The sequence below is a fragment of the Neofelis nebulosa genome, chromosome 8, assembly GCF_028018385.1.
Source record: "Neofelis nebulosa isolate mNeoNeb1 chromosome 8, mNeoNeb1.pri, whole genome shotgun sequence".
Lineage (NCBI taxonomy): Eukaryota > Metazoa > Chordata > Mammalia > Carnivora > Felidae > Neofelis > Neofelis nebulosa.
In genome coordinates this window covers 64,147,395-64,175,011 of record NC_080789.1, presented here as the reverse complement: position 1 = coordinate 64,175,011, position 27,617 = coordinate 64,147,395, and the positions used below count along the sequence as shown (strand labels likewise).

Genomic DNA, 27,617 nt, shown 5'->3' with positions numbered 1-27,617 from the left:
TCCAGGCATAGGGAACAGCCTGTAGGAAGACTATGAGGCAAGTAAGAGCCGGATTCATTCGAGGAGGTAAGCAGCAGTCAGACCCAGGAAAGTATAGGAAGAAAAGAGTCACATGTTGGAGAAGGAACTTTCTTTTTCTTTTTAGAAATTAATTGACTCAAGAATTGATACTTCTGGAATGACTGATTGTTGACCCATTGTTATTCCCATGGCATAAGAGATAAAGTGGCCATGGTTCAAGGGTGGTGCTGTGGGGAGGAGTAGAAGCCAGTAGCCAAGAGGGAGGCTGGGGGAGGTGGGGAGGGGTATGGGGTGACTCTGATTCTGAGGCTTCTGTCTCCACAGGCCTGAAGACCATTGTGGGTGCCCTAATCCAGTCAGTGAAGAAGCTGTCAGACGTGATGATTCTGACAGTGTTCTGCCTGAGTGTTTTTGCCTTGATTGGACTGCAGCTTTTCATGGGAAATCTGCGAAACAAGTGTGTTGTGTGGCCCATAAACTTCAATGAGAGCTATCTGGAAAATGGCACCAGAGGCTTTGATTGGGAAGAGTATATCAATAATAAAAGTAGGTGGCCCTTTTCCTGCAAGAAGTGAAAGACCAGTCTTTCTGTAGTTTATGTGGTTCAAAGCCATCACTGGGCTTTAAAAGTAGTTGGGCTGGAAAGGAATCCAGTGCTACTGAAGCAACCTGAGGAAGTTACTCCCTTTCCTCGGGGTAGGACTGTGTTCAGAAACGCACTCTGGTTTTGTTTTGTTTTTTTCCTCTCCTTTTAAAACTGAAAATGAAACTATAGCTTTTTTGCAGGCACCCCTAAACTTTTGCTTTGAAAATCAGGCTCATGAGTTTGATAAAAATACCATTTGCTCTAGTTCAGTAAAACGTCAGATATTTAAACATTTAGTTCAGAATATGCATAGTAAGCTCTCTTAATATTACTAAGACTGTCATAGTTGGTCTGGTGTGGGGAGTCAGGTAATCTATAAGTAACCATTTGAGCCTATTATCGTTAAGGAGTTTTAATAATTTCATTTCAGGAACCAAAGCCCTTGGGTCTTACACTAAGGAACATTTGGTGTGATCGTATTTCTATAAAATGTGGGGTGGGGCAGGAGTGGGGCACCTGGGTGGCTCAGTCGGTTGAGTGTCTCACTTTGGCTCAGATCGTGATCTTGTGGTTCATGAGTTTGAGCCTCACATTGGGCTCTCTGCTGTCAGTACAGAGCCTCCTTCAGATCCTTTGTCTCCCTCTCTCTCTGCCCCTCCCCTGCTCACTCATTCTCTCCCTTTCTCTCTCTCTCTCTCTCTCTCTCTCTCTCTCTCTCTCAAAAATAAATAAACATGAAAAAATTTCTTTAGTAAAATAAAATGGGGAAAAGTTAACAATACCACTATTAGTCACTCCTGAGAAATAAAGGCAGTTAAGTAGCTGTAAGAAAATGTTGCAAAGGGAATTTCAGGAACACATACAGGAAAGGGAAACATGCCTGCTAATTTAATATAGGACATGGTAATGTGATCAGTGAGGATTTTCATTTGTCTTGGGTACAGAAGAAGGATGGAAGGCCAAAGTTGTACAAAGGAATAAAGAACTCAGAAGACTCACTTCTAGACCCCTTAATTTCAAGTCCCAGAAACTAGCGTGAGGATTGGAGATATGAGGGGAAGCCAAGTGTCTGTGAAAAGAACATTGTGTTAGGACTCCCAGTAGCATTTTTCATTTTTAAGTATATATATGAAAATGATTAATGGGAAAGAATTTTTATCAGGTTTTCCTCTGTCAGAAAAGATTTATATGAGCTAAAATCAATAACTGTTTCTGCTGGGGCTAATTAGGAACAGTGAAACTTTATTCTCTCATTCACTTGTATCTGCCTTATTCATTTCCTGCCTCTTCAAACTTTTCTAGCAAATTTTTACACGGTTCCTGGCATGCTGGAACCTTTACTCTGTGGGAACAGTTCTGATGCTGGGTAAGTAGCTCACCTCATTTTGTTCTTGTCCCTTGAAATAATGTGTCAGATGAAAATGGGCAATATTTTCACTTTTCTTTGTGCTCATATAGTAGATCCTAACTAGGTCTGACGTATTGGTTGACTCAGATTTTCTTTCTGTTTCGTATTTGTCCATCCAAAATTGGCATTTCACTAGGAGGTGAATGTGCCTATAGTCTCAAGCCAAAATAAGAAATGTAAAAGGCTGGGAAGGATAGAGTCTGCAACACCAGATATGTTGCCTGTCTCTTGTAGATTTCCCCTCATTGTCTTATACCACAATTAAGAACATCTATAGAAGGGACACTGTCTTGGTGACAGATTAGTACCAAGGATGACCTAAAACATGCTAGGCCTGACAGCGTGGGGAGGGAAAAGAGTAGCAACATAGTCTTTTTTTTTGCCATTTTAAAAAAATGGTGGGAAAGTACACAGAACATAAAATTTACCCTCATAACCATTTTTATGCGTACAGTTCAGTGGCATTAAGTACCCGTTAACTACTAACTCCCCATTTCCCCTTCCCCTCCCATTCCACTTTCTCTCTCTATTATTTCGACCACTCTGAGTCTCTCATGTCAGAGGAATCATGCAGCAGTTGTCTTTTTGTGACTGGCTTTTTTCGCTTGGCAGGATGTCCTCAAGGTTTACCCATGTTATTGCATGTGTCAGAAATTCTTTCCTTTTTCATGTTGAGTGATATTCCATTGTCTTTAAAAACCACATTTCGTTTATCCATTCGTCCGTCGGCGGACACTCAGGTTGCTCCCATATTTTAGTTATTGTGAGTAATGCTACTGTGAACACAAGTTGCCACCAACATAATGCAAATCTTGATTCTGCTACTTTCAGCTCTAAGACTTTTGGCAAGCCGTTTCACTTAGGTGAGCCTCAATTTCTTCACTCATAACACGGAATCAATAAGTCCTGTGCTCGCTTCCTTCAAGGGCTATTGCAATGATGCAATTAGATGACATACATGAAAGTGCTTTGGAAACAGAAAGTCACATAAATGTGAGGGTGTCACATCATTATCCAGGGTGTATTGGCCCTCTAGGAATTGGTGTTTTAAGATGACCGTAACGACTAGATGTCCATTTAATTTCTGTATCTAAGTCAATACCAGAAGTTCCATTGAAATACATATCAGGTGAGTCTAAAAGCAGGAGAACTGGTAAAAACGAGGTCACCGAGATTCCCAGTGTGACATAGGTTGTCTTGGTGAGTATTAAGAGAACAGAGGTGATGAAGAGGAACTTCTAGCTAGCCATTTGTCATTTGGGATCATAGCCAAGAGGAATTTGCTTGAATTGCACATTGGTATGAATCTGGGACAGTGGTTCTCAAATTTTGGTGTGCATACGAATTACCTGGCATGCCTCTTTAAAATGCAGATCCGGGAGGGTGCCTGGGTGGCTCAGTCAGTTGAGCGTCGACTTTGGCTCAGGTCATGATCTCATGGTTTGTGAGTTTGAGCCCCGCATCGGGCTCTGTGTGGCCCAGTGCAAAGCCCACTTCAGATCCTCGGATCCTGTGTCCCCCTCTCTCTGCCCCTTCTCGACTTGCACTGTCTCAAAAATAAACAAACATTTTTTTTTAATGCAGATTCGTGGCTCCCATATCCAGAGCTTTTATACCTAGGTCTGGGTAGGACACAGGAATCAGCATTTTCAAGAGGCAAGCCTGGCGATTCTGATCCTAGGCTGTCCCCAAGACATCGTTTTTTGAAATGTCGACCTTTTCTTTTTTTAACACCTATATTTTGGCCTGACTTTCTAGATGGTTATTTGTTATCTCCATAGTCCTAGAGATGACTTATAGTTGATGACTGGGTAGAATGATGTTGAAAAGCCCTGAAATTCCTTTTCTTTTCTCAGACAATGCCCAGAGGGGTACCAGTGTATGAAAGCAGGAAGGAACCCCAACTACGGTTACACAAGCTTTGACACGTTCAGCTGGGCCTTCTTGGCATTATTTCGCCTTATGACCCAGGACTACTGGGAAAATTTGTATCAGCTGGTAAGTAGTGCTACCTGTCTTTTGAGTGCTTTTTCTCTTTGGTGACAGAATTTGTATGAAGGTATGGGGTTGGGGACATTCTGTGCAAGAGACCTTCAGGGAAGGCATTGTACAGGATCTTAGGATATTATTTCTCGGAGTCAGCTGACTTACAAAATTAAGTGAATTCTCCCAGCTCTTGCCCCTGTCTCTTTAGTGCCCAGTCATGTAAAGCTTGTAGAGGCTCACAGCCTTGACAGCCTTTTGCCTGGCCTGGGAATCTGCTATCTCGGTTTACTTCCTGTTGTTTCACCAGACCATCTGCAGTGTTTCTCTGCTCAGATTTTTGGCTTAGGGTGTCTTTTTAAGGCATATCAATTAAACATACTCTACAAAGCACCATGCTAGACATTAGAAAGATGAGATTTCTGTCCACGAAGACCTTGGATTCTAAACATAACATTTTTGAGATTTGTAACATATGTGGACATATGTTATACAGACAGGTTGTGACAGATTAAAAAAAAAAGGTCTGCCATTCTGTTGGGCTATATTGGTGACTAGGCAAGTCATTTAACTTTGCTGGTGGTGATGGAGGAGTAAGTCTAGGTGATTGCTAAGGGTCTTCCAGCTTGGAAATTCCATGATAATTCATTGTTTTCTATTTGACTCTGGTGTTTGGTGATGCCAGTTCAAGAATAAGAAATATGTCTCCTTCAGGCATGAAGGAATGTCTCGAAGGGAAGCTTCTTTTTTTTTTTTTTTTTTTTAATTTTTTTAATGTTTATTTATTTTTGAGAGTGAGAGAGCCAGAGTGCAAGCAGGGGAGGGACAGAGAGAGAGGGAGACACAGAATCTGAAGCAGCTTCAGGCCGTGAGCCATCAACACAGAGCCCCACGCGGGACTCAAACCTGTGAACCATGAGATCACGACCTGAGCCAAAGTCGGACACTTAACTGACTGAGCCACCCAGGCACCCCTTGAAGGGAATCTTCCAACTCAGATCCTGTAGGACAGCCTAGAGTTCTCTCAGGTTCAAATCTTTCTTGTGAAATATTTGTGGTTGATGCTAAGTTTCATTTATTATTTGTATTTGAAAAGAATAACAATGGGGGCGTCTGGGTGGCTCAGTTAAGCGTCAGACTTCAGCTCAGGTCATGATCTCACCGGTGAGAGTTCGAGCCCCACGTCGGGCTCTACGCTGACACCTCAGAGACTGGAGCCTACTTCGAATTCTGTGTCTCCCTCTCTCTGCCCCTCCCCCCGCCTCTCAAAAATAAATAAACGTTAAAAAAAATTTTTTTTTAATAATGACGAAAACTAAGTAAGAGTAAGTCGCATATACATAAACTAAAACCCAAGTGTTCTTTGATGTCCATTTGCTCACAGCTAGTGAAAGGACTAGTCCTAGGATCCTCCTTCCTACTTTTTTCTCCACTGTTATTTATGCCACATCTCTCTTTAAAAACCCACCCTATTGCAGAAGGAAAGGAAGGATGTCACTCAAGATGGGGACTTCTATGACTTGGACCCGATCCCTAAGATGGAATTTATCTGTTAACGCTCTTTGAGGACCAGTAGATAAATGAGCTGAAGTCTTGTATTCATTTCTTTATACTTGTTTTAGAATCAGCTAACGAAGGCAAATATAATTCTTAGCTCGGAGCATTTTTCCCTTTAAAAACAATCAAGTATTTTTCCATGAAGGGAGTATATCAGGAGTACTCGGAAAGGGAAGCGGACTTTTTCTGTCACAAGGCATTGGAGGTGCTAGTGACATTTACTCTGAATTGAGGCTGGAGGAAGCCATTTGGCCACTGGGGATGCTAAGTACTCTGCAGTATTGAAGGCACACCGCACAACAAAGGACTGTTCTGTCAAAACTGCAGTGGTGCCCCTGCAGACGAACATTATCCCACGAGGTAGTTTCAGCCTGGTTCATTTGATGCATAGGACTCAGAAAATGGTCTTCGTCTTCACAGACCCTGCGAGCTGCTGGGAAAACGTACATGATCTTCTTCGTCTTGGTCATCTTTGTGGGTTCTTTCTATCTGGTGAACTTGATCTTGGCTGTGGTGGCCATGGCTTATGAAGAACAGAATCAGGCAACCCTGGAGGAGGCAGAGCAAAAAGAGGCTGAATTCAAAGCAATGTTGGAGCAACTGAAAAAGCAACAGGAAGAGGCACAGGTTGGTGATCGGTGCTTTGCGATATACAGTCCTTCCTGCCAGATCACCGTGACTAAGGCCCTATCTCATTGCCATTGTAGTTGATCTTTTCGAGGCACGTTGTCAAATAGAAGCCATTGATCTGATTAAAATAACCCAAGTGACAACCGCAGATGGCTGGCCCAATTATTCCATTTGTCTTAACGGCCAAATAGTTTGTTAATATGATCTCTACTTGAATTTCTCAGCTGTTTAGTGTTCAACTGCTAGGGTGGCTGGGCGGGGGAAGCAAGTGGCCAGAGCAGTATATAGAGTGCTTCCTATAAGCATAGCCTTTTTGTTGAGGCCATCAGTAGGATCTCCTTCATACATTCTCTGCGATCATGAAAATATTGGTTGCAATTGAAAAGAAGATACAGGTAAAAGAGTAAAATAAAATTTGAAAACCAGTCCAGTGATCCCACCACCCTAACGCTTTGCTTTCTGATTCTTGTCCAAACATACATGCGTTTTTACACCATTGGGCCCATAATGTGTATAATTTGGTTTCTTAGCATTCATTTTCAGAGTTGTCCAGAAGAAATCTTTTGGTACCAAGAAGGCGGCCACGTTCTTGTCAGAGATACTTCAGAGAATAAATCCCTGAGTTCTTCCCCCTGGGTTCTGCTCTGATTACACAGTGTGTGCCACAGTGTGTGTGGCTGGGTGCCACAATACAGATCAACCAGAAAATGGAGATAGCCAAGTCCTGGCCGCAGTCTCCTCTCCAGGCTGGTTCGCCCTCCTCCTTTTTCCCTGCTTCCCCTATCCGTGGGAAAGGAAATGAACTGCCCTGATTGCTTGGCTCCTTGCAGCTCCAGTTAACTGCTTCTGACTGGCCTGTCACTGTGGCTCCCCCCTCCAGGCGGCAGCGATGGCCACCTCCGCCGGCACGGTCTCAGAAGATGCCATAGAGGAAGAAGGTGAAGAAGGGGTAGGCTCTCCTCGGAGCTCCTCTGAAGTATCCAAACTCAGCTCCAAGAGCGCCAAAGAGAGACGTAACAGGAGAAAGAAGAGGAAGCAGAAGGAGCTCTCTGAAGGAGAGGAAAAAGGGGATCCTGAAAAGGTCTTTAAGTCAGAGTCGGAAGACGGGATGAGGAGGAAGGGCTTTCGGCTGCCAGACAACAGAATAGGAAGGAAGTTTTCCATCATGAATCAGGTAAACTATTTGCACTGGGTCAAATAAGCCTAAGAAATCTCCTTTTCCTAATCTCACTTGATTCTCACATTCCCCCCTTTTGCTCTACATTTTCCAGCCCCTCCCCTGCGTCCTCAGGCCTGTCTCTCCATGGTCCGTACTATCCTCTAGAGGGAGCATTGTGGGCGTGTTAGGGCTGTCCTCTGCTCCAGTCCTGCCCTCCCCTCTCTGCTCTGGGCCAGCCCTAGGACCGTGTGATCACCTCTGGCAGCCTTACTGCAGCTGTAAAGTCCCTTTCACACCAGTAGGCCTTCCATTCTACCCCTCTCCTTAAACGTTGGAACATCAGAATTTAGCTTTCAAACATCTCTGTTTAAGAATTGCATGTAATTGTAGGTTAAAGAAAAAAAGAGTCCTGAAACTCTAGGTCACCTTATTTAAGTGTGGCAAATTCTAGTAATTAATTATTCTAGATATATAATGTCATGCTGATAAATTAGCCTATGGTAGGTTAAAAGCCTCCAGTTGTACCCAACTTTGATAAATGGGGAAACTAAGAGAAAGAGAGAGGAGAGGACTTACGGGTAATTACTGAGCATTCTATTACTATAAATATCACCACATAACACCTATTTTTGGATTTCGAAGAACACCACCAAAATCCAATCCTGAGGCCATTAAATTCCCAATTTTAAGGAAATGCTAGAAAGTTAGTCCGGTATGAAATAGATGACAGTTACTGGTCTTCTGGCAGCGTACCCTGTGTCCTTTGCTTGTTTCCGAGAGGTGACCATTGTGCCTCTCCCTAACACCTCTCCCCTCCCAGTTCAGCCTCTGCCAGTCCTATTCACTTGATCACAGCAGAATCTCTTGTGTCCATCCCCCGCTTCCCATCCTATTAACTGTATCTTAGTTCACGTGTATTAGTCTGTTCTACCTTAGTTATATCCACTGCGGGTTTGTTTCCTCTGATCATTCTCCCTCTCCTTTATGTTGTATATACTGTCAACAGAGCACTTCCTAAAACAAAGCTCTCATTATTCACCACCAAGCAGTTATGGAGTGCCTACCATGCATCAGGGATTATGCTGACTCCCAGAGATTCACGGTGATTAAAACACTGTCCCTCTCCTAAGGAACTTAACAGTGTAGTGGAGTGGCCACCAAAACTTATTTCTATAATACCATGGATGGTTCCATGTTTTTCCGTAATTGAAATAGGCTGGAATGTTTTAGAGGTCACGGGATGTACCGCAACCTGGAGGTTTGGCAAAGACTTTCTCGGGAAGGTTAATAAAGGATAAACAGGAATTAGGTAATGTGTGTGTGTGTGTGTGTGTGTGTGTGTGTGTGTGTATTGATGAGGGAGTAATAGGGCAGAAGAAAGGACATTCCAGGTGGGGAAGAAAAGTATGTTCCAGTTTGGACACCCTATAACCAAGTAGAGAGGTCTTTTAGACACACAGATAATCAAATGACGTCTTTGGGAAGAGGTCCTGAGCCGAGACCTGGTGACTGGAACCGTGAGACTTGATGAGGTACTCAAAGAGGTTGTGTCAGGTGAAGGAACAGTGGCCTAGGGGCTCCATCTCTGATGTTCATGGGCATCGCAGATGGAGCTCATGAAGAAAAACAAATGAACAGTCATGAGAGGTGCTGAGAGGACCAGTTCAGGGAAACCAGGAGAGCACAAAGATTGGAGAAAGCAGGCGAGTGGTCAATGGATTGAAAGTTAACAGAAATGCTTCATGAGATCAGAATTGGAAATAAGCACTGGATTTGGCAATATAAGTCACTGAGCACTTTAAAGACACACTTCAGTCCAGGGTAAGGATGGATGCCATATTAAGTGAGAACTGGAGACGATGAGTGTAGACATCTCATAAAAGCTTCTTGAAAGATATGGGTGGAAGGTAAGTATTTTTTATAATCTGCAGTGGGGGAGCCCAGAAGAAGGGGAAGTAGAGGTCAAAAATGGAGTCGAATAGAAAAGAAACTGGAGCACAGTCTTGGAAGATGTGAAACTAGATAGAGTCTCTAACAGGAAGGGGCTACCTTTTACCCGAAAAGGTCAGGACATGCGGGTATGGATAAGTTTGTAGATAGGGAGTAGGAAGTTGAGGAAGATGACACTGGAATGTCTGTAGTTTGCAGTAATGTAGGAAATTCAAAGTCCTATTGAAGGGAATGAGAGGTTGAGTTTAAAGTTTATTTATTTTCAAGAGAGAGTATGCGCACAAACAGGGGAGGGGCAGAGAGAGGGGCACTCTCAGCACGGAACCCGACTTGGGGCACGAACCTGTGAACCGTGAGATCATGACCTGGACCCAGGAGATCATGACCTGAGCCGAGATCAAGAGTCAGATGCTTAACCAATTGAGCCACCCAGGCGCCCCAAGAGGTTGAGTTTAAAGAAATGAGAGGGGTGTTTAAAGAAAATATTGACAGTGTAGAATAGTTATTACAAAGAATAGGAGAGGAAATTACCCTAAACAGATTCAATCTATTTACCAACCAAGTGCCAGCCCCTAGTTGGAAATTATAGTGCTCCCCGCTCCTGGCCTTTTCAATCCCAGTCACTGTGCCCTGTCAGCCGCCCTGCACTTAGGCCAGAATGAACTACTAGATGCTTCTCATCTACGAGGTTTGTTTCCTACCCTCAGATTTGCTCCAGGAACCCCCTCTCTAAGATGCTCTATTTTTCTTGCTCTCAGTGTCCACATCATACTTCCTCTTCACATCCTTCTCTCAAAAAACCTTCCCAACCCACCGATTCCACACCTCAGTGGGGATTACCATTTTATCTTTCCATTATGTTTCCTACGTATCTCTTTATGTGTTGCTTTTTACTCCTACTATTCTTTCCTCTCTTAGATAAAGTGCTAAAGGCAAGGCATGCATATGGCTAGTGTTCAGATATTTGTTGGACAGATGAATGGGGGACTTTTATAAATCTGATTTCACCCCTTCTGGGACTTCTTTGTGGCCTAGAGCCATCTCTGTCTCACCTTCACCTCACCTTTCTCCTAGTTCTGCCTCTTTTGGGGAAAAGTATGATTGCAGCTTCATTGTAATCCAACCCTTGTCTTGAGAGCCATCACTGAGCTGGTTAATGAATACCTTAGTGCTGTTATTGAATGGTCTCTGATTAATCTATTGGCTTTAGCAGAGTTGCACTGATTGCTCCCTAGCTCAAAAAATAAAACTGGGCTTCTGAAATGTCCTGCTTTGCATGAAAATGTTCACTTCCTCTAATTTCCCCATCTGAAAAAAAATTGTAGATTCCTAGAGGCCATGGCTGTCTGCCAAGACTTGCTTAGAAACCCTACATGGAAGTAATATTCTTTGTCCCAGGACTCTTCTGCGGTTTCTCAGATTTTATCTGGAAGAAAGACTAAAACTGAGGCCTAGAGTCGTTAACTTATCTAAGGTTATATGGCTAGTAGGTGTTTCAGTCAAGATTTGAACCAGGTCCTTTGGACCACAGAGCTTGTATTCCTGTACATGACCGTGTGCAGCCACTCCCTCCCCACTCACCTCCACACATCCATGGTCATCTCTTCTGTTGGCTCACCAGTGAACATGGCTTCAGTTCAGTTTCCTGTGTTGCCAGATCTGTAGAGAGCCCTTAAGACATCTGCCCACCCAATCTCCTACTCATTTCTCTATAAAATTACTGCTCTGGTTTTATGGCTTAGGACAGTTTATAAATATTAAGTTGAGTTCAATTAGGCACAGTGTTTTAATTTTTCTATTACAGTATTCCTCAAGCTTTTTGGTCTTAAGACCCCTTGATTTTTTTTTTTTTTTTTTTTTTTTTTTTTTTTTTTTTTTTAGAGAGAGAGAGAGAGAAAGAGTGAGGGATAGAGGGAGAGGGAGAGAATAAAATCCTAAGCAGGCTCTATGCCCAGTGTGGAACCCCATACCTGGCTCAATCTTAGACCCCAGGATCTTGACCTGAGCTACACTTGATCTTAGCCAAAAGGTTGAGAAGTGATTGACCTGAGCTGAAATCAAGAGTTGGATGCTTAACTGACTGAGCCACCCAGCTGCCCCTAGGCCCCCTTAATATTCTTAAAAATTGAAGACCTCAAAGTGCTTTTTTTAAGTGTGCTTTTAATCTATATTAGAAATTAAGAAATTTAATAATTAAATATCTACAATATGTAATTTAATAATTACTATTAAATTCAGAACTTTAAAAATATTAAACATGTTTATTTACTGATTTACCTAAAAATAATAATGATAGGGGCGCCTGGCTGGCTCAATTGATAGAGCATGTGACTCTTGATCTTGGGGTTGTGAATTCCAGTCCTACACTGGGTGTAGAGATTACTTAAAAAAAAAAAAATAGGGGCGCCTGGGTGACTCAATGGGTTGCACATCAAACTTCAGCTCAGGTCATGATCTCACAGTTCATGGGTTTGAGCTCCCCGTCAGGCTCTGTGCTGACAGTTTGGAGCCTGGAGCGTGCTTCTGATTGTGTGTCTCCCTTTCTTTGCCCCCCCCCCCCCCCACACACACACACACATCTCTCTCTCTCTCTCTCTCTCTCTCTCTCTCTCTCTCTCTCTCTCTCTCAGAAATAGATAAACATTAAAAAAAAGGATATGTTAAAAAAATTTGGGGGGTTGACATATTTGAAGGAAATCTAGTTTTGTACGGATATAATTAGAAAAGGGATGGGGCGCCTGGGTGGCTCAGTCGGTTGAGTGTCTGACTTCGGCTCAGGTCATGATCTCACTGTCTGTGAGTTCTAGCCCCACGTCGGGCTCTGTGCTGATAGCTCAGAGCCTGGAACCTCCTTCAGATTCTGTGTCTCCCCTCTCTCTGCACCTCCCATGCTCATGCTCTCTCTCTGTCTCTCAATAATAAATAAATGTTAAAAAAAATTAAACAAAAAAAAAAAAGAAAAAGAAAAGGGAGGAATAGGGGTGCCAGCGTAGTTCAGTCGGTTAAGCGTCCGACTTCAGCTCAGGTTATGATCTTAGTTCATAGGTTCGAGCCCCATGTTGGTCTCTCTGTTGTCAGCACGGAGCCTGGAGTCTGCTTCGGGCCCTCTGTGCCCCTCTCTCTCTGTCCTTCCCCTTCTCACTCACTCTCTCAAAGATAAACATTTTTTAAAAATGACAAAAAAAAAGGGTGGAAAATTTAAAAGCCTTTTCAGATAATTATGAATATTCATCTTTGATGCTATTCCAAAACTCAGCGCAATTATTGTTTTTTCAGTGATTAGTTGCAGTATAGAATTTGAAACTGTAAGTCTGTTACATTAAAATCCTTTGCTGTATTTATCACCATAGATCATTAACTCATGAGTGATTAGTAGCATCATGCATTGATCATTTAGGGAATATCTGTTCATTGAGTTACACACATCTTCCAAGTACTGCCACACACAAGTTTTAAAAATCACATACAGGGGCGCCTGGGTGGCTCAGTCGGTTAAGTGTCCGACTTCGGCTCAGGTCATGATCTCGTGGTTCACGAGTTCGAGCCCCGTGTCGGGCCCTGTGCTAACAGCTCGGAGCCTGGAGCCTGCTTCCGATTCTGTGTCTCCCTCTCTCTCTGACCCTCCCCCCATTCATGCTCTGTCTCTCTCTGTCTCAAAAATAAATAAACGTTAAAAAAAAAGTCACATACATTATTATCACTAACAGCTCATAAGAAAAGTCTAAATACTGTGAAACTGTCATGCTTCCAGAGTCCACTCTATACTTGTGAGAAAATGAAAGTGATAAAGGAAGATATGATCTTAGTATTGTTATGAAATAGTTTTGACCTCTTGATCCCCCTTAAGAGGGTCACAGGACCCCCAGGAGTCCCTAGACCACACTTTATTTATTTATTTTTTTTTTTAATTTTTTTAATGTTTATTTATTTTTGAGACAGAGAGAGACAGAGCATGAATGGGGGAGGGGCAGAGAGAGAGGGAGACACAGAATCGGAAGCAGGCTCCAGGCTCTGAGCCATCAGCCCAGAGCCCGACGCGGGGCTCGAACTCACGAACCGTGAGATCGTGACCTGAGCTGAAGTCGGACGCTCAACCGACTGAGCCACCCAGGCGCCCCTAGACCACACTTTAAGAACGAGCTGTTTTTCACTGCTTTCTCCTCTAGGGTTTTGATGGTTTCCTGTCTCACATTCAGGTCCTTTATCCATTTTGAGTTTATTTTGGTGAATGGTGTAAGAAAGTGGTCTAGTTTCATCCTTCTGCATGTTGCTGTCCAGTTCTCCCAGCACCGTTTGTTAGAGAGACTGTCTTTTTTCCATTGGATAGTCTTTCCTACTTTGTCAAAGATGAGTTGGCCATACTTTTGTGGGTCCAGTTCTGGAAAAAGTGAAATATGGCATGGACATAGAACATTTAAATCAGTAACTTATCACATCCTAAGGATCCCAGTCATGGTTAGCCTGGTCCCAACAGACAGCTGGCATGGATACCCTAAAATCCTCAGTTTTTCCATGGAATATGAGGGCCACCTCCTCAAATCGAGAACACCCCATAGCCATTCTGCTGAGCAAACACCTAGGCCTAAGGTAGTATTTTCTAGTGAGCTGTGATGTGTGAAGCTCCTGGTTGGTGGACAAGAAAGATTTTGAAAATAGAAGGAAGGTAAGGCCCACCCATTTCATAAAGTAGCCTGGATCCCGGGAGTTAATAGAGCCAAGAGTCCTGGGTCATCACTGCAACCCTCTAGCCCTGGGAAACTGAGACCGGTGACAGGCTGGGCTGGCTACCCTCAGGATGTATCTCCTTAGAGAATGGGCTGGAGCAGGATTGAATATTGGGTTCTCTTCTCCCCTTCCACATTTATTACCATCAGCTCTTTTGCCAAGAATGGAACAGGGAACTAAACAGTAAGACATAAATTATTTTCTTTTAGTGTGTACTGTCTCAGGATCCTGATTTCTATGTGTTTGTAGGTCACTAAATTGATCATTATCTTATCACTTTCCTACCCGTTAAGAATAGATCTCCTGTAGTATATATTTCCTACTAGGCTGCAAGGTTTGAGAGGACAGGGACCATGCTATATGTCTTCTTTACAACTGTATTCACATCACTTAGTACACAATAGGTATTTAATGATCATTCGTCGAAGAAATGAAACCTCTTTCCTAATGTGGAGACCTAATGTACCGTGTAGTGTGAGCAAAATCACAGATTTAGTCCAGGGAAGCTTGCTATGAGAAGTGAAGCAGTGACCCAGTGCAGGTGTGGGATAATGCTAAGGTGTGGGTGGCTAATTTATAGTATAAAACCCAAGTACCTGTTCATTAAATTAAGCACCGCACCTACGATGTACAGAGCACACCAAGAAAAGATGAATCAGGCAGTGTGACCCTCTGAAGAGCTTGTAGTTCGTCAGAAAGGAGAGCTAGGGGCGCCTGGGTGGCCCAGTCGGTGGAGTGTCCGACTCTCGATGTCGGCTCAGGTTGTGAACCCAGGGTCGCGGGATTGAGCCCCGCATTGGGCTCCGTGCTGAGCATGGAGCCTGCTTAAGATTCTCTCCCTCTCTCCCTCTGCCCTTCCCCCATTTGCATGCGCACTCCCTCTAAAAATTAAAAAAGGAGAGAGAGAGACAGAGAGAGAGAGCTAAAAGCATATATACAAAGAACTGTAGCAAAAAGTAGAGCGCAAGTACTGTGAAAGAGAGGCTCCATGCTGTTGAAGGGTAAAGGAAGTTTGTTGAGGAAGAAGGTGAAGGGCTGGACCATGGACAGTAGAGAGAATCTCCACAGCTGGAGGTATAGAAAATAAAGACCTGAAAGCAGCGTGGCTCAATGGTAAGGTCTGTGAAGGGAAAGGGTAAAAGATAAAATGGAAAAAGTAAATTAGAGTCAAAGCTGGGAGGATTGATGAAATTAAGTGTGATCATGGGATTTAACAAAGGAGCCCAAGAGTTCTGGCCTTATTTCTCTCTAGTGAGCCTTACAAGGAGATACATACACCGAAGACACTGTTTGTCAACATCTAACACAGAACCTCAGAGTTCTGTGTTCCACTGAACTGAACATGTGGGTGGAAGCTCAAAGATATTTCCCATCCCTCCCTCAATCCAATCTTGGGATCCTACTGTAGTACTTATGGTTTTTATTTTCTGTATTTTATGATGCTTTGACATTTTAGGAGCCTTGCTAGCTGGGGAGAGAGTGCCCTTCCCAGTGCAGACTTAATTCCTGGACACTGAACAACTTGCCTGGGAGTGTGCCTTTCATATGCAAATGGATCAATCCAAACCCTCATCCCCAACTTTATTTAAAGCTCACATGCCAAGATATACCACACCAGTGTCTCCCCTGCCCTAAATCACTCCAAGGGCCAGGCATTGGGCAGCTAGGACCAGTCCTGTAGCCCAGAGCCTACTGAAATTATTCAAACTGCCCAATCCTGGACTTCTCAGATGTGCCTGCTCTGCCTCACCTGTTCCTGCCAGGGAGACCACCATCCAGGCTTTGAACCATGCTTTTCCCTTGCTCTTCTGCCTCCTAACTGACCCTGCTACCTCCCCAGGAGGCCCTGCATGGCATGGCATGGCGTGGCATGCCCCCTTCTCGTGGGAGCTGTGACTAATAGACTCTTCCAAAGGCAGTTGTCTCTGTGTCTGTCACCTTACCATTTTTCATTAGAACAAAATCATATGTAAAATAGGAAGGCACTGCCTTTGGCATAGAACATTGCCCTGAGGTATAAAAATTGAGGGGCAGGGGGGATGCCAAACAAAGAGACAATTGAAAATATTTGGGTCTTTAAGTTTTCTTTAACCAAGGAAATTTAAATCCATTGTAAGACTTTCTGAATTTATCTGTCTTATACTCAGGGCTGTTGAGATGTTTTAAAATCAGGAATTGGATGGATGTCACTGGGATATATATTACTACATTTATTTAAAAGGAAAAATAAGGGGGCGCCTGGGTGGCTCAGTCGGTTAAGCGTCCGACTTCGGCTCAGGTCATGATCTCGCGGTCCGTGAGTTTGAGCCCCGCGTCGGGCTCTGTGCTGACAGCTCAGAGCCTGGAGCCTGTTTCAGATTCTGTGTCTCCCTCTCTCTGACCCTCCCCCGTTCATGCTCTGTCTCTCTCTGTCTCAAAAATAAATAAATGTTAAAAAAAAAATTTTTTTTTTTTTTAAATAAAAAGAAAAATAAGGTCTGGGGTGCCTAGGAAACTTAGTTGGTTAAGTGTCCGGCTCTTGGTTTCGGCTCAGATCATGATCTCACGTCTGTGGGTTCAAGCCCGGCATTGGGCTCTGTGCTGACGGCATGGAGCCTGCTTAGGATTCTGTCTCCCTCTTTCTCTGCCCCTCCCCTGCTTGCTCTTTCTCTCAAAAATAAATGGATAAACATTAAAAAAAATTTTTTTTTAATTTTAAAATGGAAAAATAAGGTCATAATTTTCAAATTAAAAAAAAGTCTGAGTTGGTCAAGTGGTTTGACAGTAAGGACTGGCTTTGCTAATTGTATCATATAGTGGGTATTTTTATAAATGAAACAAGCTAAATCTGTGGCTTTAAGGTTTTGATGAAAATATCTTGAAGGCATGTGATAAGATAAAATTATTTTATTAAAAAACTAATATTGGAAAAATTAATGTTGGCAGTGATATATTGAAAGTAATGATATTTTGATTATTCCACCTTTTTCTTTTGGGTTAGATAAGGTTCCTTTAAGAAAAAGAATAACCCCTGTAAGAGTAACCCATATAATTATTAATAAAAACTTAAGCCTTTTTTGGTATCCTCAGAAAACAAGACATGGAATATTTCTAACAACTAGGTAACAAATTTGGCAAGTTGGTTGGTTTATAGTTCTTTGCTTCCAATAAAGTTGAAAGACTACCTAATTTGACTGTCAGCTGATTAAGATAAATTTTGCTAACAGCTTACTATGTGATTTTGGAATATAATTTGTAAGGAGTTCAAAGAATTGAGTGACATTGCTACAATAAAATTCTGTTCCCAGATAATATTTGTGTGAATAAGGTTTTTGAGCTCTTAAAATCTAATATTAGAAAGGGAAGGGAGAGTTGATGTTGAGCCATGTTTGATTCTAGTAATAAATAATACAAATATTTCAACCCCCAAAACACCTATTTTAAAAACTCATTAGGAGATACATTTTAATAAAATACCCTTTTTAAGCTTAATAATTACTTATAAAATGTATACTTATGAGCTGTCAGCACAGAGTCCGACACGGGACTCAAACCCATGGACCGCGAGATCATGACCTGAGCTGAAGTTGGATGCTCAACCACTGAACCACCCAGGCGCCCTATATTTATATATCTCAATCAATTTTAATAATAAGAATTATAATAAAAAATCAATCCAGGAGAATTCTTTTATGTTTATTTCGAGAGAGAGAGTATATGCTAGGAGGGGAGGGGAAGAGAGAGAGAGGGAAAGAGAGAAAGAATCCCAAGCAGGCTCCATGCTGCCAGAGCAGAGCTGGACTCTGGGCTCGAATTCACCAACTGTGAGATCATGACCTGAGCTGAAATCAAGAGTCAGATGTTTAATGTACTGAGCCACCCAGGTGCCCCAATCCAGGAGAATTTTTAAAAATTCTTAGAGACTCAGGATCACAGGAAAATTTTCAAATTTTAAGTACAGTTATTTATAATTTTTTGTTGCAGAAAAGTATTCAAAGGTGATCAGTAAAATGCGGTAAAGCATATCAATATGCATTAGCACACAATTCTCTAGGGAATATGGAAGGGAAGTATGAGATGAAGGAGAAAAAGAAATGAGGAAAAATTTGTAAATGGTAAATAAAAGTTTCATTTCAAGATGTCAGCGCTGGGAATTATATAATTTACAAATATTTAAACTTGTGATAAAAAAAAATGTTGACTTTAAAATGGAATAGGAGGAGAGCCCCTAGGTGGGTCAGTCAGTTAAGCACCTGACTCTTGATTTTGGCTCAGGTTATGATTTTATTTTATTTTTTTTAAATTTTTTTTCAACGTTTTTTATTTATTTCTGGGACAGAGAGAGACAGAGCATGAATGGGGGAGGGGCAGAGAGAGAGGGAGACACAGAATCGGAAACAGGCTCCAGGCTCCGAGCCATCAGCCCCAGAGCCTGACGCGGGGCTCGAACTCACGGACCGTGAGATCGTGACCTGGCTGAAGTCGGACGCTCAACCGACTGCGCCACCCAGGCGCCCCTGAGGTTATGATTTTAAAGATGATGGAATCAATCCCCACCTGCCCCCCCCAGCTCTGCTCCCCCCAGTCCCCCCCCCCCCAGCACAGAGCCTGCTTGGGATTCTCTCTCTGCCCCTCCCCTGCTCACATTCTCTCTCTCTCTCTTTCTCTCTCTCAAAATAAATAAACTTTTAAGTTTAAAATGGAGTAGAAGGAAACATACATAATATTCAACTGAACAAAAGCTACTTCAAGACTATTATTGGCATACTACTTATCTCCGGGGCATGTACTCATTGAGAGAATAGCACTTTTAATAATGATAGAGCACTTTTAAGTTCTCGCCTTTTTGCCACGTGTGGCTTGGAGTCTAACTTGAGTAAAGGCACACTTCAGGTGAGCTCATAGTACTGCGAAATAGACACACCAATGTCTTTCCCCGTGGTTAGCTACATAGAGCACGGGGTAAAAGCATCGTTGTAATGCATGGGCAAACAGGAGTAGAATTTGTGTATGGCTACCTGCTCAAAGCCAGATGCATCTCAAGGGTATGGGGCAAGAAGTGAGTGATTATGGGTGTGGACAGTGGTATGAATGCAACCTCCAGAAAAGTGCTCTCTGGAAACACGTGTGCTCTCATACCAGGAATGCAAGGGTAGGGCCAGGACGGGGAGGCAAACCGCCCTTGCTGGGCCTGTACGGGGTCAGCCTCCCATCTCACGCCGTCTCTTGTGTGTGTGTCTCTCTCTCTCCGCCCCTGCAGTCACTGCTCAGCATCCCGGGCTCGCCGTTCCTCTCTCGCCACAACAGCAAAAGCAGCATCTTCAGCTTCCGAGGGCCCGGGCGGTTCCGCGACCCGGGCTCGGAGAACGAGTTCGCAGACGACGAGCACAGCACGGTGGAGGAGAGCGAGGGCCGCCGGGACTCGCTCTTCATCCCGATCCGGGCCCGCGAGCGCCGCAGCAGCTACAGCGGCTACAGCGGCTACAGCCAGGGCAGCCGCTCGTCGCGCATCTTCCCCAGCCTGCGGCGCAGCGTCAAGCGCAACAGCACGGTCGACTGCAACGGCGTGGTGTCCCTCATCGGCGGCCCCGGCTCCCACATCGGCGGGCGGCTCCTGCCAGAGGTGAAAATAGATAAGGCAGCTACCGATGACAGTGTAAGGAAGTAAACACATAGACCGAGGCTAGGCATGGCAGTCTTTCCCGCGCCCTCCTCTCTTCTCTCCGGTCCGGCCGCTCGCTCCCAGCGCTGTCCCCACTCTCTCGACTCCTGTCCCCACTGCCCCCCACCGTTTCTGTCTTCTCCCACCTGCTTTGTTTCTGTTGTTCTCTTCTGCCCCTCCTTCTCCCTTTTACTTTATTCCCTGCTCTGTTTCCCCCCACCCATCCCCTCCCTCCTTGTTTCGGACTACTGCCCTTCCCCATCCCCTCTTGGCTTTACTTTACCTCTTTCTCTTTCTCTCCATCTTTGCAAGTATCTGTCAGCCTACCTGTATTCCTTCCCCCGCCCCCCCCCCCCCACCTGCTTTGACTGAATGCCTCTGGCCAGCGGATCCTGCCCGGATGGAATGAGAATGGCATCCTGCCACCACCAATGACCAAGTCTGAGCCGGTTTGGAACTACCATCGCTTCTCTCCCTCCCATGTCCTCTCCTTATAGGGAAACAGCCTGGAATTTAAAGCTTTTATCTTTCTATTAAAAACAAAACAAAACAAAACAGCAATATAGTTCAGAATAATTTTCCAAGTCTCCTCTGTAAGAATGAGGTGTGATTTTTCCAAAGAGGAATGTGCATACATGATGCTGTCGGCAGGAGGTTCGCACCGGGGAGAACCAGGCAAGGAGAGGTTAGGGAAGCCAGTGCAGAACTGGAGCTAGACATTCAAAAGCATTTGAAATGGAAAGAAATCAAAGGAGGGGGAAAGTGGGAGGTTGGGGCAAGAACACATGGTGCATGGGGGAGGAAGAAAAAGGGAACCAAAAGATGAATTTTAAATGTAATCAAATGTCAGGCTCTGGAGGAGCTGCATATAATAGCTTCAGAAAATCACTTGTCGAGGGGTTTGGATAATGGCTCCCCTCTTTGGGAAAAGCCATCTCCTAACATTCCTTTAAATTCTAAGCTGTTTATACCTTCTTTCTAGTTTTAAATTCTTATAACCTCAGCGATCCCAATCCTCTGTACCTCTAACTCCTTAACCTCCCTCAGTCCTTCCTTAGCTGGCATAGACTCCTTGAGATGGCATGCCAGTCCGTCTTGTCCTAACACTTCAGTTTCCTCTAACACAGCACGGAGACAGCCGGTCCTTTAATTAGCATGATGCATGTGTGGAGGAAAAGTGGACAAAGTGGAATTATCCACAGTGATCTGTTTTTAACGTTTCTGGATGCCTGTTGACCGTACAGATAAAAATTCAAAAAGCAGTTAGGATGTGTTTGACACTGTCTTTTCTCTCCTGCCTTTTCATTTCATAGTAAAATAACTGCCCGTGCTACACACACACACACACACACACACACACATTTGTATAGCTCTTTAGAAGTGACAAATTACTTTTACATTCATTATTTAATTTGCTCTGAATAAAAATTCTGTAAGGCTGGCAAAGTGAAGCTCATTATCCCTGGTTTTAGACGGGGGGTAGTTTCAGAGAATTTGGGCTCCTTAAGGTCACATAGCTCATTATTGATAGAGCCAGAGTCTTAGGGAAAACTCAATCTTCCATTTCTCAGTTCATTTTAGTGTCTTCTCTGTATAGCCACATGGCCATTTTTCTTCAAGAAAACTGTTTATTTAATATCAACTATGGTAGGAACAATAATAATAACAAACAGTGGTTCCAAAATTCCCCCAAAACCAGGTAGTTGGCCAAAATAAATATTATAGACGTGATTATCTTTACTTTAAATGTAATTTTTGATTGTCCCTAATTCTATATCTAGAAGTAAATATTTACGGTCTGTTATTAGACAGTTACATTATCTGAAAAAAACAAGGTAATGTGTCAACAGATAACGAGGGTTGTGTCAGCATGGACAGTACAGTTCTGGCAACTCAAATGTTAAAAACCAAATTTATTTCTGATATCCTGGCTTTTTTTTTTTTTTTTAATATTTAAGCCAAATCATACATCTTGCTTTTTTGTTGAAAAGAAGGTATAGAAAAGGTATCCAGGAAGGAGGAGATTGAACTTCAAGCTGAAGGCACATGAGCAGATTTGGGGGTTTTGTTTTTGGTTTCCTGGCAGCTTCTGTTAGACTGTGTGGGAAAAAAACTTGAGAGGCAGTTGAGCAGATGGCTGTGGAAGCAAGGCTCTGTGCACTGCCTTACGTTGTGGCCTCCACAGAGTGCTGCCTTTGGAGTTTTGGGGGGCCTGCACACTCCACCCCCTGTAGGCCCTTAGGAGATTCTTTGCTGTGGTCCCAAGCGATGATGGTGACAGATTTGAGGATTCCCAAGGCCAGGAGGGCAGATCCCAAAGAGGCAGGAAGATAAGATAGGCACGACTATTTCATTCCCAAAGGCTTCATAACCAGGAAAAGCTGTATTGTTAGAAGCCATAAAGAAGTGCTTCTCAGCTGTTGATGGCGTGGGGATATGTGTAAGTTATAATAATAGGCCAAAAAGACACAATAAAACAAACCCAGAATGCATAGACCGCGTGTGGTATGATATCAGATCTATAGAAAGACAAACTACACACAGAAAGAGGATGACTAATCAGAAGTTAACCGTGGTTGCCTTTAGGAGGGGAAATTATCGGTGGCTTTTTTTTCCCTTACTCTTTTGTGTTCTTTACGGCTTTCTACAATGACATAATAATTATAGCTACCATATGGGTTCTTGCTATAGTATGCTAAGCACTTAAATATATGCACGATCTCATTTAATTCTTATAACCATCCTATTTGGTAGGTGGCTTTATCCTATTAAACAGATGAGGTTCAAAGCCTTAGTGACTCGTGGCAGTGGAGCTTGAACCAAGGTCTTCCTGATGCCAATGAGACCTTCCTGGCCACTTAAATATTAGCTCCTTTGGGAAGTGGGGAAAAAAAAAACATTTATCATTTATCTTAGAGGAATGCAATATATTACTAATGTTGTATGCAGCCCAGGCCACATGAGCAACAAATACCTCCTTAGGCTAAGATGTAGCAATTCTTACTGTCAAGGAGTAAAGATTCTGCAGTGACTGTCTGGTGATTGTGCGGATTTTTCATGAGAGGATTAATAAACTAAGATGTTTTATGTGGTGGCAGGGGGGGCGGGGGGGAGAATCACGTTTGGGATGTGACTCCAGCCATGGATTGATTTGCCTGCGCCTGAACCACGAGAGTGCTTCCCAATGTGTGCTCATGCTTTGTGGAGCATTGCAGGAGCCGCTGAGGCCCAAAATTTCAATGGTTTGGGAGTTTTCACTTTTGCTTTCTGCTGAAGCAGAGGATGAGGGGACTTTTCCCATGCCTTCATCTCTAAGCTGGAAAAGTAGGTGAGAATCTCACCACTCATAGAGAAAGCAGGTGCTGCTGACAATCCAAAAATCAGACGTAACTCAGAAACCCTGTTGTATTAGCTTACAAATATATAAGTATTATCTCATTTAACGCCCACAGCTGATAGACACTACTGTTGTCTGCATTTCACTGAGGAGGTAACCAAGGCTTAGAGAAATAAAGTGGCTTGTCCAAGATCACACAGTAAGCGGCAGACAGAATTAGGGCTTGAGTGCAGGCAGTCTGGCTCCGGAGCACTGGCCAGTAACCAGTGCGCTGCACCAGCTCTAAAGCCTGAGTCCTTCAGTTTATTTACTGATGTGATCCTGGGAAATTAACATAACCCCTCTAAGCCCATTTCCTTATCTGTGAAAAAGAGATAAAAGGACCTTTGCTAAAGGGCAATCGTAAAGATTAAATGCAATAACATTTATAAAATGTGAAGCATATTATTTGGTCCATTCTTGGTGTTCAGAAGCCAGTTTCCATTTCTTTCCCTACACTCTTTTGGCCTTTTTAGTCCTGAGACGTGGACGTTAGGATTTCTACTGAATTGCTTGACTTGGAGAGGGTTGTATTCCTTCTAAGGAATACCTTAAAGATCCTTTGTCTGAGAAGAAATTATTGTACAACTATTTTAAATTTTTTTCAACGTTTTTTTGTTTTTGTTTTTTTTATATATTTTTGGGACAGAGAGAGACAGAGCATGAACGGGGGAGGGGCAGAGAGAGAGGGAGACACAGATTCGGAAACAGGCTCCAGGCTCCGAGCCATCAGCCCAGAGCCCGACGAGGGACTCGAACTCACGGACCGTGAGATCGTGACCCGGCTGAAGTCGGACGCTCAACCGACTGCGCCACCCAGGCGCCCCTGTACAACTATTTTAAAGCAGATTACTACAGGGGTGCCTGGGTGGCTCAGTCGGTTAAGCTGATGGCGTGGGGCCTGCTTGGGATTCTCTCTCCCTCCCTCTCTCTGTCCTTCCCCTGCTCGCGCACTTGCTCTTTCTCTCAAAATAAATAAACATTAAAAAAATAAAGCGCTCTAAATTTTAGTTCCAGGAAAAAGGTAACTAACTACCTGATAAATTTCCATTCATGTATTTCCATGGGAAGGCGATTTAGTTGTGCTTCCTTGGGCAGATCGGTAGAAATGTGGGCAAAACCTGCCATCTGCAGGTGTTATAGGATATCTCTTTGAGAAGTACAGCTACAATTGAGGAGGTTGGAAGTCAGTGGCTAAATGTCGTAATAAACTTTGCGTTTGGGTGGAGAGAAATGGAACAAATTTGCACTGAGTTTCACTTTCAAAGAGTGTAATTGAGGCTCTCTGTTGCTTCCTCTGTTACTGATAGTTTTACATGAAACCTCCTTAGAGGCTGAGTTCTAAAAAGGCAGAAGCTGCTGACTTTAAAACGTTGTGAATTCTCCTCTTTTCCTCCCCCAACAAAGTGAGACCAAACAAACAAACAAAAGAAATAAACGCCTCCACTTACAGGAATAAAAAATGACCTGAGGAGATAGGGAAGGGGAAGGAAAGAGTATGTGATCTCTCCTCTGGTCCTCGGGTCTCAGCATGGTTGAAGGAGGAAGCCCTCTCCCTACCTCCCAAGTGATAAGAATTGAGTAGCTAAGCCAAGAGCAGAGACATCCCTGACAGAATCCCGAGGAGATTCTGCAGTCAAATGCTCTACCACTGAGCTATACCCTCCCCACCCACCCCCCCCGCAACTATCCCAAGGAGATTCTGGAGGAAGGGTTACTCTGAAGCTGCTGCACATGGGAGAGCCTTCAGTTGGCTAGAATCTGGCACAAGAAACAATAGCCAACAGCGCTGATGGGAATGTAAAATGGTGTGACTGCTTTGGAAAACAGTGGCGGATTCTCAAAAAAGTTAAACTTAGAGTTACCATATGATCCTAGGTAAAACTGAAAACAGGTGTTCACACAAAAACTTGTACATGAATATTCATAAAACCATTATCATAATAGCCAAAAAGTGGAAGCAACCCAAGTGCCCATCAACTGAGGGATGGATAAATAAAATGTGGCATGTCCCTATTATGGAATATCATTCGGCCATAAAAGGGAATGAGGTATAGATACATGCCACAGCACGAATGAACCTTGAAAACGTTATGCTCAGTGAAAGAAGCCAGGCACAAAAGGCCACATATTACTGTATATGGTTCCATTTCAGTTTTTTTGTAATGTTTTTATTTATTTTTGAGAGAGACTGAGAGAGCATGAGCAGGGGAGGGGCAGAGAGAGGGACACAGAATGGGAAGCAGGCTCCAGGCTCTGAGCTGTCAGCGCAGAGCCCCGTGTGGGCTTGAACCCACGAACTGCAAGATCATGACCTGAGCCAAAGTCAGACGCTTAACCAACTGAGCCACCCAGGTGCCCCCACATGGTTCCATTTATATGAAATGTCTAGAAGAGATAGATCTATAGAGACAGAAAATAGGGGGATTGGCTGCAAACAGGTACTGTGTTTTTCTTTGGTATGATGGAAATGTTCTGGAATATACTGTAAATATACTAAAAGCCACTGAATTGCACACTTTGAAACCATTAAAATGGGGAATTTTATTGTAATGTGCATTTTATCTCAATGTTGTAAAAGTTGAAAAGAGAAACAACAGCCCAGACTTTCAGTCCCAGCTTTCAAAACCTCACCCGGGGAGGAGGGATTTCAGGAACTACCCATCCATCTTGGATTCCTGTGTACCCTGGTTTAGTTACTACAGATTTATTTTTCTCTGGATACTGTCTTAGCCCCCAGTTAGTGCTTAGCACTTTGAAGTGATGTTCTTCATAAGTAGTTTTAGTTTGTATCATCTCAGGCAGCTAACAGTGATGAACACATGTTTGCTCCCTCTCTCTCCATTAATCAGTCACATCTGATGAATACACAGAGGCTGCGTGTTCTGACGATGACCAGGCCATATATAAAATAGGACTTTCACCCACGACGTGCCCGAGAAACCAGCCCCCTTATCTCTGGTAAACAACCCAGGCACCCAGCCTGCCATAAGTCACACTAGTAAGGAAGCCAGTCTGCTATCTCTTGTGACAATCCAGGAAGGTATGATACCTTCTATAACAATCAGCCCCAGGTGGTCAGGGCTTGATTAATAACTGCTGAGTTCCCTAATTTTTGTTTCTGTGTTCACCTTCGGACCCACCCGAGAAAGCCAAATATGCACCCCTAATCAGTCACCTAGGATGCCTTGCTTCGAGTTAGCCCAGCTGCAGCGCCCTCATGCCAACAGCCTTGAAGTCCAGGCACACCTGAAGCCTTCCCTTTTTTCCACGCGAAAGCTTTCCCACTCCCCTGCCTGCCTTTGCATCTCTGGCGAAACGCATGTGATGGTGGCTGACTCCCCATCTTAAGCTCAGAATAAATAGCCTTTGCTTTTCTCACTTGGTTGATCTTCCTTTATTTCCATAATACAAATAACATTTTCTACACATTTACACACACTTTAGTATTCTTTCTCAAAGGAATTCTACTGCACGATCAATATCGCAATAGTACACTGGGTAACCCCCACCCAAGAGTTACCAAAGGTGTGGGAACAAAGGTGATGGAGCAGGAGCTGTCTGGCCAGCTGAGAATTGTCCCCTAAACCCCTTTGTACCACAAGACTCTTCCAGAAAAGTACATTTTCCTACTCAATCCCCTCACCTCTCCGAGCAGCCTCTTCTGACATGTATCAACATAGATTAGTTTGCTTTCATTTTCAAGGACTCGTGCAGTATGTCTTTTTTATTTGGCTTCTTTCACTCAACAAGATGTTTTTTTGAGATACATCCATGTTGGGTATCAGTAGTTCATTTCTTGTTATTGATGAGTATTGATTGATTGGGTCCTTCATTGTATAAGTACACTCCAAATTGTTAGTCCATGTTCCTGTTGATGGACGTTCACGTTGTTTCCAGTTTTCAGTAGTATGAAGAAGCTTGCTGAGAGCATTCTTGTGCAACTCTTTTGGCAGATAAATGCTTTCATTTATATTGGATAACTACCTCAGAATGAAATTCCTGGGTCATATGGTAAATGTATGTCCAGCTTTGCGAGAAACTGCCAAACAGCTCTCCAAAACAGTTACACTATTTGTTTTTAATACTCCTACCAACAGTGTATTAGAGTTCCAATTGCCCCCCATCCTAGCCAACACTTGGTGATATTAGTCTTTGTTTTAGCATTTGAGTAGGCATAAACTGTTGTTTTACTATGCTTTTAATTTGCATTTCCCTGATTAATGATGATGTGCATCTTTTCATGTATTTACTGGCTTCTCATAGATCTTTCATTAAGTTGCTGATTTAAATCTTTTGCCCATTTCGATTTTTTTATATGTTATGGATACAAGTCCTTTATCAGATACATAACCTTTTAATTTTGATGACATCCAATGTATCAGGTTTTTTTTTTTTCTTCTAGGAAAATTTGCCATTACCCCAAATTGTGAAGTTATTTTCTTCTCTAAATTTCACAGTTCTGGGTTTTACATTCAGGTCTCTGATTCAGCTCAAGTTAATTTTTGTGTATGAAATTAGAAGGAGTTGACTTGGATGAATATCTAGTTTTTCAGTACTGTTTGTTAAAAAGACTTTTTG

At 43.2% G+C, this 27,617-nt stretch overlaps 1 protein-coding gene across 9 annotated transcripts in view; it reads left to right on the top strand.

Moving 5' to 3' along the window:
• The window catches only part of SCN8A (sodium voltage-gated channel alpha subunit 8), a 179,612-nt gene that overhangs the window by 97,247 nt on the left and 54,748 nt on the right, over window positions 1–27,617 (top strand). For 5 of the 9 annotated variants that reach the window (XM_058742723.1, XM_058742726.1, XM_058742721.1 and 2 more), the window contains exons 7-12: window positions 346–567; window positions 1,910–1,973; window positions 3,872–4,013; window positions 5,976–6,182; window positions 7,066–7,359; window positions 19,259–19,654. In XM_058742723.1, the coding sequence (XP_058598706.1) occupies window positions 346–567; window positions 1,910–1,973; window positions 3,872–4,013; window positions 5,976–6,182; window positions 7,066–7,359; window positions 19,259–19,654 (1,325 nt within the window). The remainder of the gene's footprint in view (window positions 1–345; window positions 568–1,909; window positions 1,974–3,871; window positions 4,014–5,975; window positions 6,183–7,065; window positions 7,360–19,258; window positions 19,655–27,617) is intronic. The other 4 variants (XM_058742728.1, XM_058742725.1, XM_058742727.1 and 1 more) reach the window with 1 other exon arrangement.